The following is a 12,454-nucleotide window of genomic DNA, read 5'->3' as shown; positions in this document are numbered from 1 at the left end:
ATTCTTGAGTTGCCAAGACTTTCTGAGGCAAGACAGCCTAAGGGAATCAGTCTTTTGACTTGTGATGTGAAAATACTGTGATTTTAGGTAAGCTGCACCAGGAAGGGCGGGCCTGTGCCTATATTCTTTATGTAGACCTACCGCCCATGTCCTACTCACAACCGCGGGGCAAGACTGGACTTCAAGCCTGGACACTGAGCCCACATGGGCTCAAAGGCCATCCAGGTCCCCCGGCTGCCCTCTTCCTAGTGCTCCTGGCTTTAGCTGAGCCCCCTCAGCTGTGCAAACCTTTCCTCTGGGAGCTCAAACTGCCTGGCCTATCCGCATCTGCCTCAGTTTACCCTCTTCCCTCCAAGTCCCCAGGGCAATGAGTTTGTTCCTCTACGTAGCTCATGGGCTGAGATGGATCCTGGGATTAGCAACTCTCTATATTCTCCAGAGAAGAGGGTTGTACCCAGGACTGACTGGAGGAGAAGACGGGGTCTCGGGATCACATCCCCCATCACAGATGCCCATGCTGACCTCCCCCCTCCATGCCCTTACAGGGGGAAGACAGGTAGCACTGTTTGGAGCATCCTGCAGCCCCCTCCCCTTGACACTTCTGGGCAGGAAGGGTGAGTGCCAGTCTCTTGGGGCAGAGGTGCTTGAGACCCTCAATGGAGAGCTCAGGGGGCAGGTCAACCCCTCAGCAAAATTTGGGGACTCATAGCCAATGGTATTCAAAAGTTGGCCAGGCTCCCCAGTGGGGACAAGCCACAGTATTAGGGGCCCTAATTAAAGTGGGTCCAGCACTCCACAGGGGTCTCGGACCAGCTATCGAGGGCAGGGCTGTGTGCTTCTTGACCTTTCCCCAGGGATGCCTCCCCACCCCCTTGCGTGGGCTGGCCTTTTGGGCCCTCTGGGCTATTATCTGCTCATGGGTTTTCAGGGTAAAGGAGGGTTCTGAGTGGTTAGTGTGTTTGACCTGATTTTCATTGGCCGAACTCCTGGAAGGACATCCAGTGGGGTGGTCTGCTGTGAGGCCCATGTGTCACAGTGGAGTGGGTGAGGTCAGCTCTGTCAAATGAGGCGCTGTGTGGAGGGCAAGGGGCCCCATGTCCATTCATGCATTCTGCTGGGGCCAGATGTTCAGTACGGCGGACCTTGTCTGTCAGGTTCCTGGGCCTGATGAGTGCCCATGAGTAACTTTCCCTAAGGAGCCACGGGGCCCCTAAGCTGGTTCATAACCAAACATCCCTCCAGTGCCCCCTCCACTGGACTCAACTTCCTGCTTTTCCACAGGAGGCACCCCCAACCCCATATGAGGTTCTGGAAGCTTTAGGGGATTGACAAAGCATCCCCTGGGTTCTGATGAAGCTGTGGTCAAAGCTTGGGTTTGGGGTCCTCAAGGTCAATGGTACTGGGCACCCTGGTCCTGGCCCATCACTCCTGCAGGTGGCATTCCAGGTGAGGGGTCTGTGGCTGCCTGAGCCCGCCTGTGGCCTGCAGAGCTGGGGGAGGACTTAGTGCCTCACCCACTCTGGGAGGCTCACCTGGAGTAAGTGTGCAGCTGGGTCTGTTTCTGTCCCCATTCTTTTTGGTCCCTGGGCTCCCACCTCCTGGGGGTCTCACAGTATGTATGTGACTAGGGGCCCCTGTGACATTCCTTCAGGGGTGCTGGCTGAGTGGGGCTCAGGCCTTTCGTTACCCTCGTGCCACAGGCAACTGGGCACTCCCCAGGAGAGTGAGGTAGGGTGACCTGCACCCCCAGGGCTGGGTAATGGGGTACTCCTGAGGGCATGGAGAGCAGATGGAAGACCCTTGTGAACTGGGCCTAAGATTCCCTCCTGTTACTGGCTCAGACCCATGGGTCTCAGGGCCCCTCCGAATCGGGGTGAAGGGCAAGGGTTGTATGTCAGGGTAATGCTGGCTGCAGATGGCTCCCTCTTCCTTCCATCCTCCTGGCCAGTTCCCAACACCTCATCCCAAGGAGCCAGGTTCTGGAATTTGGGGGCAATTGATGCCCAGTCTGTCACTTCTGACCTCTTGCCCACTTGGACAAGGGGACACTGCCATGGCCTTCCCCACCGGGCCCTGGGAGGGAGGCCTTTGGCAGCCAAAGTCCATTGCCCCCTAATGTGTCCCCCCAGGAAATTGCCCCCAAGGGGGCTGGGTGGCACTTCTAATATATGCAAACTCATCGGTCTGAGCCCTGCCCCACCTGTGTCCCTCTGTCCCCAGGCTGGCTCTGCCCCCCACCCCACCCCAGCATGTACACTCTGCTGTGGATGTCCCATGGGCCGTGCGTGTGGGTGCCCGTGGCGGGCTGGGGCGGGCGGCTCAGGGCGCACTCGGCCAGCCCCTGCCTGTCCTCTGGCGTGGACGCTTTTGTCTTTGTACCTTTGCATCCTTTGTAATGAAACCTAATAAAAACCCAATGTTTTCGTCTCTGCCTCCTCCCCTTTTTTCCTGCCCCCATTCTCCAACCCAGAGATGAAATATGTGTGTCACAGGTACACCTGGTGGGAACCACACACACACATGAATATATGAACGCACAGATGTGCGCCCCTCACAACCTCGCCCTACTAGCCAGCTACTTGGACGTGTGTCCTGGAAGGGGAGCAGCTAACCCCCCAGGATCCTGGAGCAGAGACTTCAGGGGTGGGAGAGCTGCAGCAACTGGACACTGCTAGTTCGTTCGGACGGAAGGCGGCAGTAAGGCCAGACTCCACCATCTCCCCAAAGCAGAGACCACAGCCACCATCCTGCCGAACACACTTTATTTTGTCCTCTCTGATCTCTTCCCTCCCCAAGGTTGGCTGCCCCTCAGTGCTCCAGGCCTGAGGGTGGCCGTCACCTAATGGCAGGTCCCCACCCGTCCCTAGGCCTGCAGCAGCCCCTGCGTCTCATAGTCCTCCGGGATGGTGTCTGCGGAGGGAGAGACGAGAGGTGAATGAGAAAGGGTGAGGCCAGCAGGGCAGACCCACGATCTAGCAGGCCGTCCCCTCATCCCGCCCGACCCCTCCTCTTACCATTGCAGCGGTAGCGCAGGTTGGCCCAGATGATGTTCTCCTGGGAGAAGCAGAAGACACCCAGACGGCCGCCCCGCATGGTTGTATCCAAGACCACATTGCTGTCAGCCACCAGCTCAGGGCCCTCGTAGAACCGCACTCTGGGGGAGAGGGGGGCAGGGGACAGTGAAGCACCTCAGAGTTTTGGCGTCCTGCCCTGGAAGATGAGCCCCTCCTATCTCGGAGTAGGGGCCACGAGTCCCTCCTGCCTGACCCATACTCAGAGCAGGTGGGGTTCCTGACCGGACGCTCAGTTTCCCGGTGTGAGAATGGATATCCAGGATCCTGTACACAGTAGGTGCTAACTGGATTTCCTGTACAGAGTAGGGATTGAGAAATGGGGTGTGGGTGAGACCCCACCTTCTAGCTGAGGCCCCACTGTGTGCTGGGTCCTAGGAAGGGTGTCATGCCCCAGGGCCAGTCACAGTTCATTCTAGCTGCCTGCATTGTACCCCAGAGTCTCTCCTTCCAGGAGCCAGGATGGAGCAAGGACTCAGTCCCTGGGCAGAGGTGGGGTCCCCACCTGATGTAGCCCACTTGGGGCCGGTGCTGCAGGAACCAGCGGTAAGACGTCTTGTCCTTCCAGCCCACGTTGCGGGGGTCCTTCCACAGCAGCCGCACCTGTGATGCCGTGTCCCCCGTGTGCCACAGCGCATTCCGCAGCTGCTCCCCAGGGCCCGTGGAGGACTTCACGGCCTGACATGCCCAGGAACATGTCAGCAGAGGCTCAGAGACCACAGAGGCCACTGGAGCCTCTCGGAACCCTGCCTGGTGGTTGCCTCAGGTCATGGAGGACTGATCGGAGTCTTGGGGGCGGGGGGTCTGGATGGGAGACCCACAGGAAGCCTCCTTGAGCACCACATGGAGATTTGCAGGTGGGTCATGGGGGGTAACAGAGGTCTGGGGACTCAGAGGGTATGGAAGTCGGTGAAAAGGTTTGGGGTCTGGGAAGACTTGGGGGTCTGGAGGAGGATTTAGTGACCTGTAGAAAGTTTTGGGTGTCTATGGGATAAACAGGGGTCTAGAGGATTTGGGAAATATCTGCAACATAGTCTAGGGGGTCTGCAGGAGGACTTGGAACCTGAGGGAACGCTTTGGGCTCTGTGAGAGGGTTTCAGGGCCCAAAAGATGATTGGGGGTGCCGGGTGAGGGTCTGAAGGCCTGTGAGAGGAAATGGGAGGTATTTGGGGCCTATGTGAATCCAGAGGAGAGATGACGGTGGGTAGGAAGACTTTGGGTTCATAGAATGATGCTGGGGGACTGTGAAAGCTTTGGGGTTCTGTGGAAGGGTTTAGGGCTTGCTAGAGGACATGGAACAAGAGCCCAGGAGGCCTCCTCCCCCTGCCCACCTTGAGCTGGATTCCAGGTTCAGCTACAGCACGGAAGGGGTTGGCCTGCCAATATGTCTGCTCCATCTGCTTCCACATGACCACGTAGAAGCTCGAGCTGTCCTGGTAGCCAAAGATGAAGCCAGCGTAGTCATCGTCTGTGACAGTGTTCACATGAAATGTGCCTTCGAAGTCCACGCCATTGAAAGCAGTGTAACCTGGGGAAGTAGGTGACCAATGGGATCCTGGACTCCCCAGAACCGCCCCCTCCAGAATCCAGCTTGGCCCCTGGGCCCGGACTCCCCACTCAGTACACCCACCCCATCCCTACCCTCTGAATCCAGACACAGCCGTGTCCCCGAGCCCTGGACCAGCCTCCGCCACCCGGCTCTAGCCCAGACCCAACCTGACCTCGCCCCACCCTCACTCTGGCCCTGCCCCTGAGCATCTCTCCCTGCAGAGCCTTTCCCCTCCCAGTGTCTCACCCACAGCCAGGCCAGGGTCGCTGTTCATCGTCTGCACAATCTCCATCCCCTAATAAGGACAAAGGAAGAGGGGCCTCAGCCTGGCCAGGGGGCCCTCAGCGTTCCAGCCCCTAGGTCAGCACCCTAAGCGGGGGCTCTGAGTTCCTCCCACCTTCCGCCTGGTCCCTGCTCCCACCTGGTTGAGCACCACCCAGTTGGGGTCTATTTGCGCGTCACCCTCGGGGTCCAGCACCACCGTCTGGAAGGCCCGAAAATCGGTGAGGGTGACCTCGGCGTTCTCTGGACAAACATCGATCTTGTCCACCACCTTGTCAGCGTCGAAGTCGCCCTGGCACGCATCACCTACGCCATCGCCTGAGAGGAGGTGGGAGACCCTGAGGTGGAGAGGTCAGCGCCAGGCTCCCCACTCCATGCCTAGCCCCGCCCACTCCAGCTACTGGCCACGCCCATACCTTCCATTGGCCCCACCACGCCCATTTGAAAACCTGCCCCATTGGCTCCACACACCCTGTCCCACCATGGGTCCCACTCCCCTGCCTTACCATCTGAGTCTTCCTGACCCGGGTTGGGCACCAGGCGGCAATTGTCACGATTGTCAGGGACTCTGTCGTTGTCGTCATCCTCATCGCAGGCATCACCCTGTCCATCGCGGTCTGAGTCCTGCTGGGCGCTGTTGGGCACTGTGGGGCAGTTGTCCCGGGAGTCCTGGAGCCCATCCCCGTCCCTAGAATGGGTGGGGGGAGGCAGAGAAACAATGAGATTCTCACAGGGCCCGGTCAGGGGCTGCCCATCCTGAGCCCCCATCCTAGAAGGCCTCCTTACTGGTCTTGGTCGCTGTCACAAGCGTCTCCCACAAAGTCGTGATCCACATCCCTCTGGGGGGTGGGGGAGGGGGGGTGCAGGGGTCCACAATCAGGGCAGAGGAACTCAGAAGCCTCCAACCCAAGCCCAGTTCAAGAGCTCCTGACCCCAAGGAACACCCCCTCCAGCTGCTTTGGAATGGGCTGCGGTCTTGTTAACAGCCTGGAGCTCAAGCCAGGGGTCTGACCCCACTGAGGTCTGACCTGCCCTCACCTGGTCTGGGTTGCTCTTCTGGGGACAGTTATCACAGACATCCCCCACACCATCACCATCACTGTCCTTCTGGTCTGAGTTGGGCACCCTTGGACAGTTGTCCACTGCGTTTCGGATCCCTGCAGAAAGCCGGGGAACAGGGCAGGACCCAGAGATCAGGCGGGGCCAGGCCGGCTTCAGCAGGGCAAGTGCAAGCCTGGGGCAGAGTCCTGCCCTCTCCTAGCCCCCAGTTACTACAAAGTAGGCCCAGCCCCATAAAGACTTCATGAATAGATGGCCACGGAGGGGACTGGCCCTCACTAGGGGGCAGCTCAGCCAGGCCCTCCCCTTGCCCTGTGAATGCACCCCCCTGAGCTTCTATGCCCCAAGTGTAAAAAGGGCGCCTCCCCGCCTGGCTGGCATGGTTTAGCGGTTGAGTGTTGACCTAGGAACCAGGAGGTCACGGTTCCATTCCCTGTCAGGGCACATGCCTGGGTTGCAGGCTCGATCCCCAGTGTGGAACTTGCAGAAGGCAGCTGATCAATGATTCTCTCTCATCATTGTTGTTTCTGTCTCTCTCTCTCTCCCTTTCTCTCTCTCTCTCTCAAAAAAATCAATAAATTTTTTTTTTTTAAAAAAAGGGCACCTCCCCAACCCTAAACTCCAGATTTTGTCCTGCTTTTCCTCCCTGCAGCATCTGACATAGAGCGCGTTTTTCTGCTCCCCTGAGCATGGTCCATGGTCCTGAGCACCCCAGGTCAAACCCTGGGCTTTGGAGCCCTGCCCGGTTGTGCTCCAACCCTTATCCCCCCTCCCAGCACCACCACCCCCCCCCCCCCCGCCTCGCTCACGGTCACCGTCGATGTCGTCGTCGCATGCATCTCCTTTGCCGTCCTGGTCTGTGTCCTTCTGGTCTTCGTTCTTCTGGGTTCGGCAGTTGTCACACGCATCGCCCCACTTGTCATCATCCGAATTGCGTTGGTCTGGGTTCCGGACCAACGGGCAGTTGTCCTAGGAGACAGGACCAGTTAAAGGGAGGGAGGAGTCAGGCCAAGTGGGGCAAAGGTCACAACCAAGATCAGCCCCTTTCCGACTCTGGGAACCCTTCACCGCACGGGACCAAGAGTCCAGCCTCTGCGGCCACGCCCTCGCCAAAGCCACGCCCCACCCAGCTCGCCTGGGCCCCGCCTTGGCCCCACCTCCTCGTTTACGACTCCGTCCCCGTCGGCATCGGGGTCGCAGGCATCTCCGATGCCGTCGCGATCCACGTCCTCCTGCCCTGAGTTGGGCACAGTCATGCAGTTGTCCTAGGGGCGGGCAGGGCCGACGTGAGGGGCGTGCCATGTAGTCCCGCCCACACCACGACGGACCACGCCCTCCGCTCTTGCTCACACCCTCCCCTGCCCCCACCAGGTCGCGCCCCTGGTCCGCGCCCACCTTGCGGCAGTGGCGCTCTGAGCAGCGCAGCTTCTCATCTGGGAAGCCGTCCAGGTCCGTGTCTCGGCCGCAGAGAAGCCCATTGCCAGCCCAGCCGATGGCACACTACGGGTGAGGAGGTGAGTGGATGCTCCGGCGTCCCCGGACCCCGCCGCCCCGGTCCACGCCCCTTCCTGCACGCCGGCACTCACCACACACGATTTCGAGCCATCCCGCTCCAGGACACAGTCGGCCTTCTCGTGGCACGAGCTGGGAGTGCCGTCGGGGCACAGGCGCTGGGCGCGCGGGCGGCAGCCGGAAGCTTGGTCGCCCACGAAGCCGGGCTGGCACTGGCCGCACTGGAAGGAGCCCTGCATGTGGGCGGAGGGAGGTCAGCTCGGGACGCCGCCGCTTCACCCCACCCCCTGCCCCGTCTCTCCATCCTCCTCTCCTCCCGGGCCTTACCCGCGTGTTGACGCACACGGAGTTGGGGACGCAGTTATGCTGCCCAGTCTCACACTCATTAATGTCCGTGCAAACCTGCGTGAGAGGGAGCGCAGCGGTCACTGCGTCCACGCGGACACCCCCGAGCCTGGCTCCGGGTGTCCTCTGCAGACTACCCTCCCCTCCACCCCGCCTCCAACCCGCCCATTCCCAACTCGGACCCTTACTCCCATGACTCCCTTCAGCCGGTCCCACCACCTCTCGCTGGAGCGAGGCAGGCAAACCGCCGCGAGGCTCGAGGAGTTCACGAAACAAAAAGCGCACCCCCCCCCACCCCCCGCAATCCTCCTGGCGCCACCCCCAAGGCCCTCACCTGCTTGTTGGTCTTGGCGAAGGGCAGCCCCACACCCTCGTGGGCGGGGCCGCTGTACCCCGAAGGACAGGCCTCGCATCGGAAGCCAGGGCTGGTGTTGATGCAGCGGACCCGAGGGAAGCAGGGATGCGCGTTACACTGGAGGACAAGGGCCATGGAGGGTCAGAGGAGGCGGAGCCGTGCCCCACACCCCTGTCGCCCCCCGGCGGCGCCTTAAGGCTCCTTGGCTTGGAGTTGGAAAGTCCAAGGGCCGTCAGCCGGCACTCGGAGGGGGGATGACACCTGGGGCGGAGGCCATCGTTCCAGGGGTCAAACGCGATTTTGCCTTGTTGGGGGTAGAGGCGGGACCAGGGGAGGAGAGGGAACACCTGGGGGGCTGTTCCTGGGACCCGGCAGGTTGGGCGGTCATGGGCGGGGGGAGGAATTGTGCGGACGACCGTCCCCAGCGGAGGGGGGCAGTGGTCGTCGGGGTGTGCGTGCCCTTCGGGAGGGGGGTCGTCGGGGCGGGCTCCCCGCGATGGTGGAAGGGTCGTTGGGGCTGCCGAGCCTCGGGGGTGAGGGGGGGGTCGTTGGGGGGACAACTCTCGGCGGTAGGGGAGTCGTCGGGGCGGGTGTCACTGGCAGTGGAGCGAGGTGATGAGGAGGGTGGCCGGAGCGGGTGACCCCCGGTGGTGGGGAGGTCGTCTGGACGTGCGCCCCGACGGTGAGGGGGTCCTCCGGGAGAGCACCCCCAGCTGGCGAGGAGGTTGGGGAGTTGGGGGATCGTCGGGGCGGTGGGGGCGGGCACACCTCGTTGATGTCGGTGCAGTGCGAGCCGTTGCCGGTGAAGCCCGCGGGGCAGGGGCCGCAGCGCGCGCCGCCGGCGGTCATGGTGCAGGCCACGCCGGGGAAGCAGGAGCCGGGCGCGCACTGGGGCAGGGGGCGCACGCTCAGGCCGGGCGTGTGCGCCGGCTGCATCCCTGCGGGGCACACCCGGGCCGTCAGCGCCGCGCCGGGGCCGAGCCGGCCAGCACCCGCCCCTGCGGAGGGCTGAGCCCATCGGGACCCACCCGGGCCGGTCCTCGCGGACCTCTGCAGCCTCCGCCGCCCGTGCCCTTGCGTCTTCAGCTTTCCCCTCCGCGCCTCCCCACCTCCCTGTGCCTCCCGCACCGCTGCTGCCTCCTTCTGTGTGTCCTCCTCCCACCATCTCTGTCTCCGTTCCCTTTTGTCGCTCCCCACCCCTCATCCACTTTCTCCCTCTCCGTCAGCCTCGTTCTCTTTTCCCCCATCTCTCCTTCGCTGGCGGTGTCTCCCCAGCACTTCTTGCTGTCCCGCCGCCGGGGCCCTGCCTCCTTAGGTCCGCTCACCGCACGCGTCACACTCCATCACCGTGTTTTTCAGGAACGTGATCTCCTTGACCTGGTGTGCGGAGGGGATGGTGTGTGGTCAGCGGGGCTCCGTTTTTCTCCTCCTCTCTCCACTCCCCCGGATTCCCTCCCCTTCTCTCCCCTCCCCACTGGGACACCCTTCTTCCGCCTCCGGCCCTCGCGCAGCCCCTACCTCCCAGCCCCCAGCCCCCAGCCCCGCCTCCTCCAGGCCTCTCGCCGCTCGCCCCGGGCTCCACGACCCTCCACCCCGCCCGCACCTGCTGCCTCAGCAGCTCCCGCACGTCCCGCAGCGCCGCGTTGGTCTCCTGCAGTTCGCGCAGCATCTGCGGGCCCAGGTTTGCACCTGCACCGATAGGGGGCGCTGATGGGGTGTCGAGCCTGGGGACTCCCCCACGCAGCTCCTCACGCTGCCGCCGCCACAGACAGGAACCCTATTCCTTGAGAGCTTCCCCTGCTCCCCCGCAGCTGCCTGCTGTCTTCACCCCGCACGCCCCCCGCCCACCGCCCCCAGCCACCGGGAGCCGCGACCCCAGACCTCCCGCGGACCCTCCTGTCAGTGTAGGGGTTGGGAGCACGGTGGGGTGGGGTGGGGGTGGGGGGCGCGGCTTACCCAGCGGAACCTGGCTCTGGCCCTGACCCGACGCACCGAGGGCGGCCAGGGAGAGCAGGAGAACGCAGGCGGCTGCGGGAACCATGGCAGCGAAGGGGAGCTGGGCTTCGGCTTCTCTCTGCCGCCCACCCGGCCGGCGGGGCCTATTTATCCCAGCGGCGAGGCCGGCCCCAGGGACGGCCCACCACCGCCCTGCCCAGCGTCCAGCCGCAAGGTAAACAGCCAGTTCTGGCCTTGGCGTTCAAGGCCCCGCCCGGCATGGACCTAGTGGGGAAACTGAGTCATAGGGGGCCGGCGCAGGGGTCAGTGGGGTGGAGGGGCAGGTGGGACCACCCTCCAGCCCTCCCATTCACTTGCTTATTCAGTGCCTGCTGTATGCCAAGCCCGGGGCAGCCCCCTCAACTCACACTTGGGGAACAGTCAAGGGTGGCGAAAGGTTAAGACCCACCTCCGCCTCCCTCCCTGCTTTGGGTCAGGCTGGCTCACCCTTCACTCCCTCCCTCCTCACTTGCTTCAAAACGGGGCAAGTGAGGTCTCTGTGCCTCCGTTTCCCCCTACACAATGGTGGAAATAAGCGTCACTGTTAATGACCATTATTATTACAGGAAAATGAGGGGCCAAGTGAAAGCAGGGACCCTCATGCTGCCTAACCCCGTCCTCGGAGGCATGCTCCTGGCCTTGACCCCGGAGAGCTGCAGTTAACGCCCCTCACCGTGTCTGGTGTCTGGTTTCCCCTCTCTGTGGTTCTCTGCCTGGTGGGTGCTCAGTGGGGGCAGCCTGGGGGCCCAGCAGCCGGAGGCCACTCAGTTTCCTAGTCTGTGCAATTGGGTGTTGGTGTGTCCATTTCCCCCCGGGGGAGGGGTGTACAAACTGAAGGGCTCCAGCTGGAAGTCTGAGGGGGGCCCAGACTTCTGTTTGTCAAGACCTCACCATACCTTCCAGAGCTCTGCTCCAGTTGCTGTGGGAACAGCCTGTAATAAAAATAAAAATTACTGCTAATCAGGAAAATCATCCTTCTCAGCCCAGCCACACTCATGAGCTGCAAAACACCCCAGTTTTCTGGAGTTAACCCTCTCTGTCCCTACCCTTTACGACTACCCTCCCGAGGGAGGCGTACAGCCTCTGTTCTAAGGGTGGGGAAACTGAAGCCCAAAAGGTGGAAGGGACTAGCTTAATACCACGGCAAGGGGAGGGTGACGCCAGGGGAGGGTCATAGCCAGATCTGTTCTCCTGAGAGGCTGTGGAGAAATCAGTGAGGGCTTCCTGGAGGAGATGGCAAGGACACCTAAAGGAAAGGGAGGACTCAGATCGGCAGAGGGAAAAGGTGAAGACAATTCTGGCAGAGGGAAGCACATGGAGCTTGCAGGTGGGGAAATTTCCGGCACATTCATTTATCCCACGAGTGTGCACTGAGCACCTACTGTGTGTCATGTCCTGTGCCAGATGCTGGGGATACTGGGTGAACAAGCCAGCCCCGGCCTCTCCCTCATGGGTAGCCCAGGCTGGTGGGAGGCAGCTACGTAATCATCCAAAGGAGCCAGGACTATGATGCAGGAGCTCCACAAGGAGCCTGACCCAGCCTGAGGTGGGAGGCGTCTGGGCTGGCTCCCCAAAGGAGAAGGGAACACCAAACAAGGACCAGGAAGATGAGGGGGACACGGCCAGGCAAGGAAGTGATAGAAAAGTATTCCAGATAGAGGAACAGCATACACAAAGCCGCTGAGGCAGAAATGAGCGTGATGGACAGGCTGATCTCAGGGTGGAGAGATCTTGGGGCTCAAGAGAAAGCAGTGCCAGTGGTGTGGGGCTCGGGCTGTGTTCCGAACGCAATGGGGACTCACAGAGGGTGAGTGAGGAGGGGTAGGCCTGGAGGGGAACAGCTGGCCCCAGCCTGGGCAATTCCAGTGAAACACCCGCCTTGCCTCTGCCTGCCATGAGCTCACCTCCTGTTTTTCTTGGCATCTGGCACACCTGGGGGCCACTCTGGGCTGGTGCTGGAATTCTTGGGAAAACCACGGCTCCAGCAGGGCCGGCAGGCATGCGTGTGCCTCATGCAGCTGGGACAAGGGCACATGGAACCCAGGCTCCTGCCACAGGCTTGGCACGAGGCTGAGGCTTGAACACACGTGGCCTTGTTGGGGCCATGGGAAGAAATGGGGAAGGGCACTTCAGGCAGAGGGAACAACTCAGGCAGAGTCTCCGAAGATGTCCCTGTCTGCATATCAGACAACAGAGGACCAGAGATGGGCATTCTGGTTTCATACTCTTGCCTCCTGGGCCCCACCAGCCCTGAAATACACTTTCTAGTAGTGTCCCCTTCCTCTT

General features: G+C 61.7%; 1 protein-coding gene across 1 annotated transcript; it reads right to left on the bottom strand.

The window, feature by feature from the left end:
- Positions 1-2,746: 2,746 nt before the first annotated feature.
- Positions 2,747-10,301, bottom strand: COMP (cartilage oligomeric matrix protein). The gene is made up of 19 exons (XM_081090682.1): positions 10,130-10,301; positions 9,777-9,862; positions 9,499-9,550; positions 8,942-9,111; positions 8,153-8,290; positions 7,801-7,875; positions 7,548-7,706; positions 7,357-7,461; positions 7,119-7,226; positions 6,771-6,930; positions 5,941-6,059; positions 5,689-5,741; positions 5,409-5,590; positions 5,042-5,220; positions 4,867-4,915; positions 4,403-4,599; positions 3,577-3,749; positions 3,015-3,154; positions 2,747-2,910 (listed from the first exon to the last, which is right to left on the bottom strand). The coding sequence occupies exons 1-19, from the start codon at positions 10,212-10,214 to the stop codon at positions 2,864-2,866; spliced, it is 2,277 nt and encodes a 758-aa protein (XP_080946808.1). The 5' UTR covers positions 10,215-10,301; the 3' UTR covers positions 2,747-2,863.
- Between the last annotated feature and the right edge of the window lie 2,153 nt (positions 10,302-12,454).

Source organism: Myotis nattereri, assembly GCF_964212035.1.
Source record: "Myotis nattereri genome assembly, chromosome: 5".
NCBI classification, from domain to species: Eukaryota; Metazoa; Chordata; class Mammalia; order Chiroptera; family Vespertilionidae; genus Myotis; species Myotis nattereri.
Note: the sequence above shows the minus strand (reverse complement) of the source record. Positions and strands in the feature narration are given on the sequence as shown.

Excerpts from the sequence above, each read along its gene's own strand:
- COMP (XM_081090682.1), bottom strand. The coding sequence starts at position 10,214 with ATGGTTCCCGCAGCCGCCTGCGTTCTCCTGCTCTCCCTGGCCGCCCTC. Across the intron at positions 6,060-6,770 it reads CGACGACATCGACGGTGACC|GGATCCGAAACGCAGTGGAC; the intron begins GTGAGCGAGGCG and ends GGCTTTCTGCAG. Across the intron at positions 3,155-3,576 it reads CCCCAAGTGGGCTACATCAG|AGTGCGGTTCTACGAGGGCC; the intron begins GTGGGGACCCCA and ends CCTCTCCCCCAG.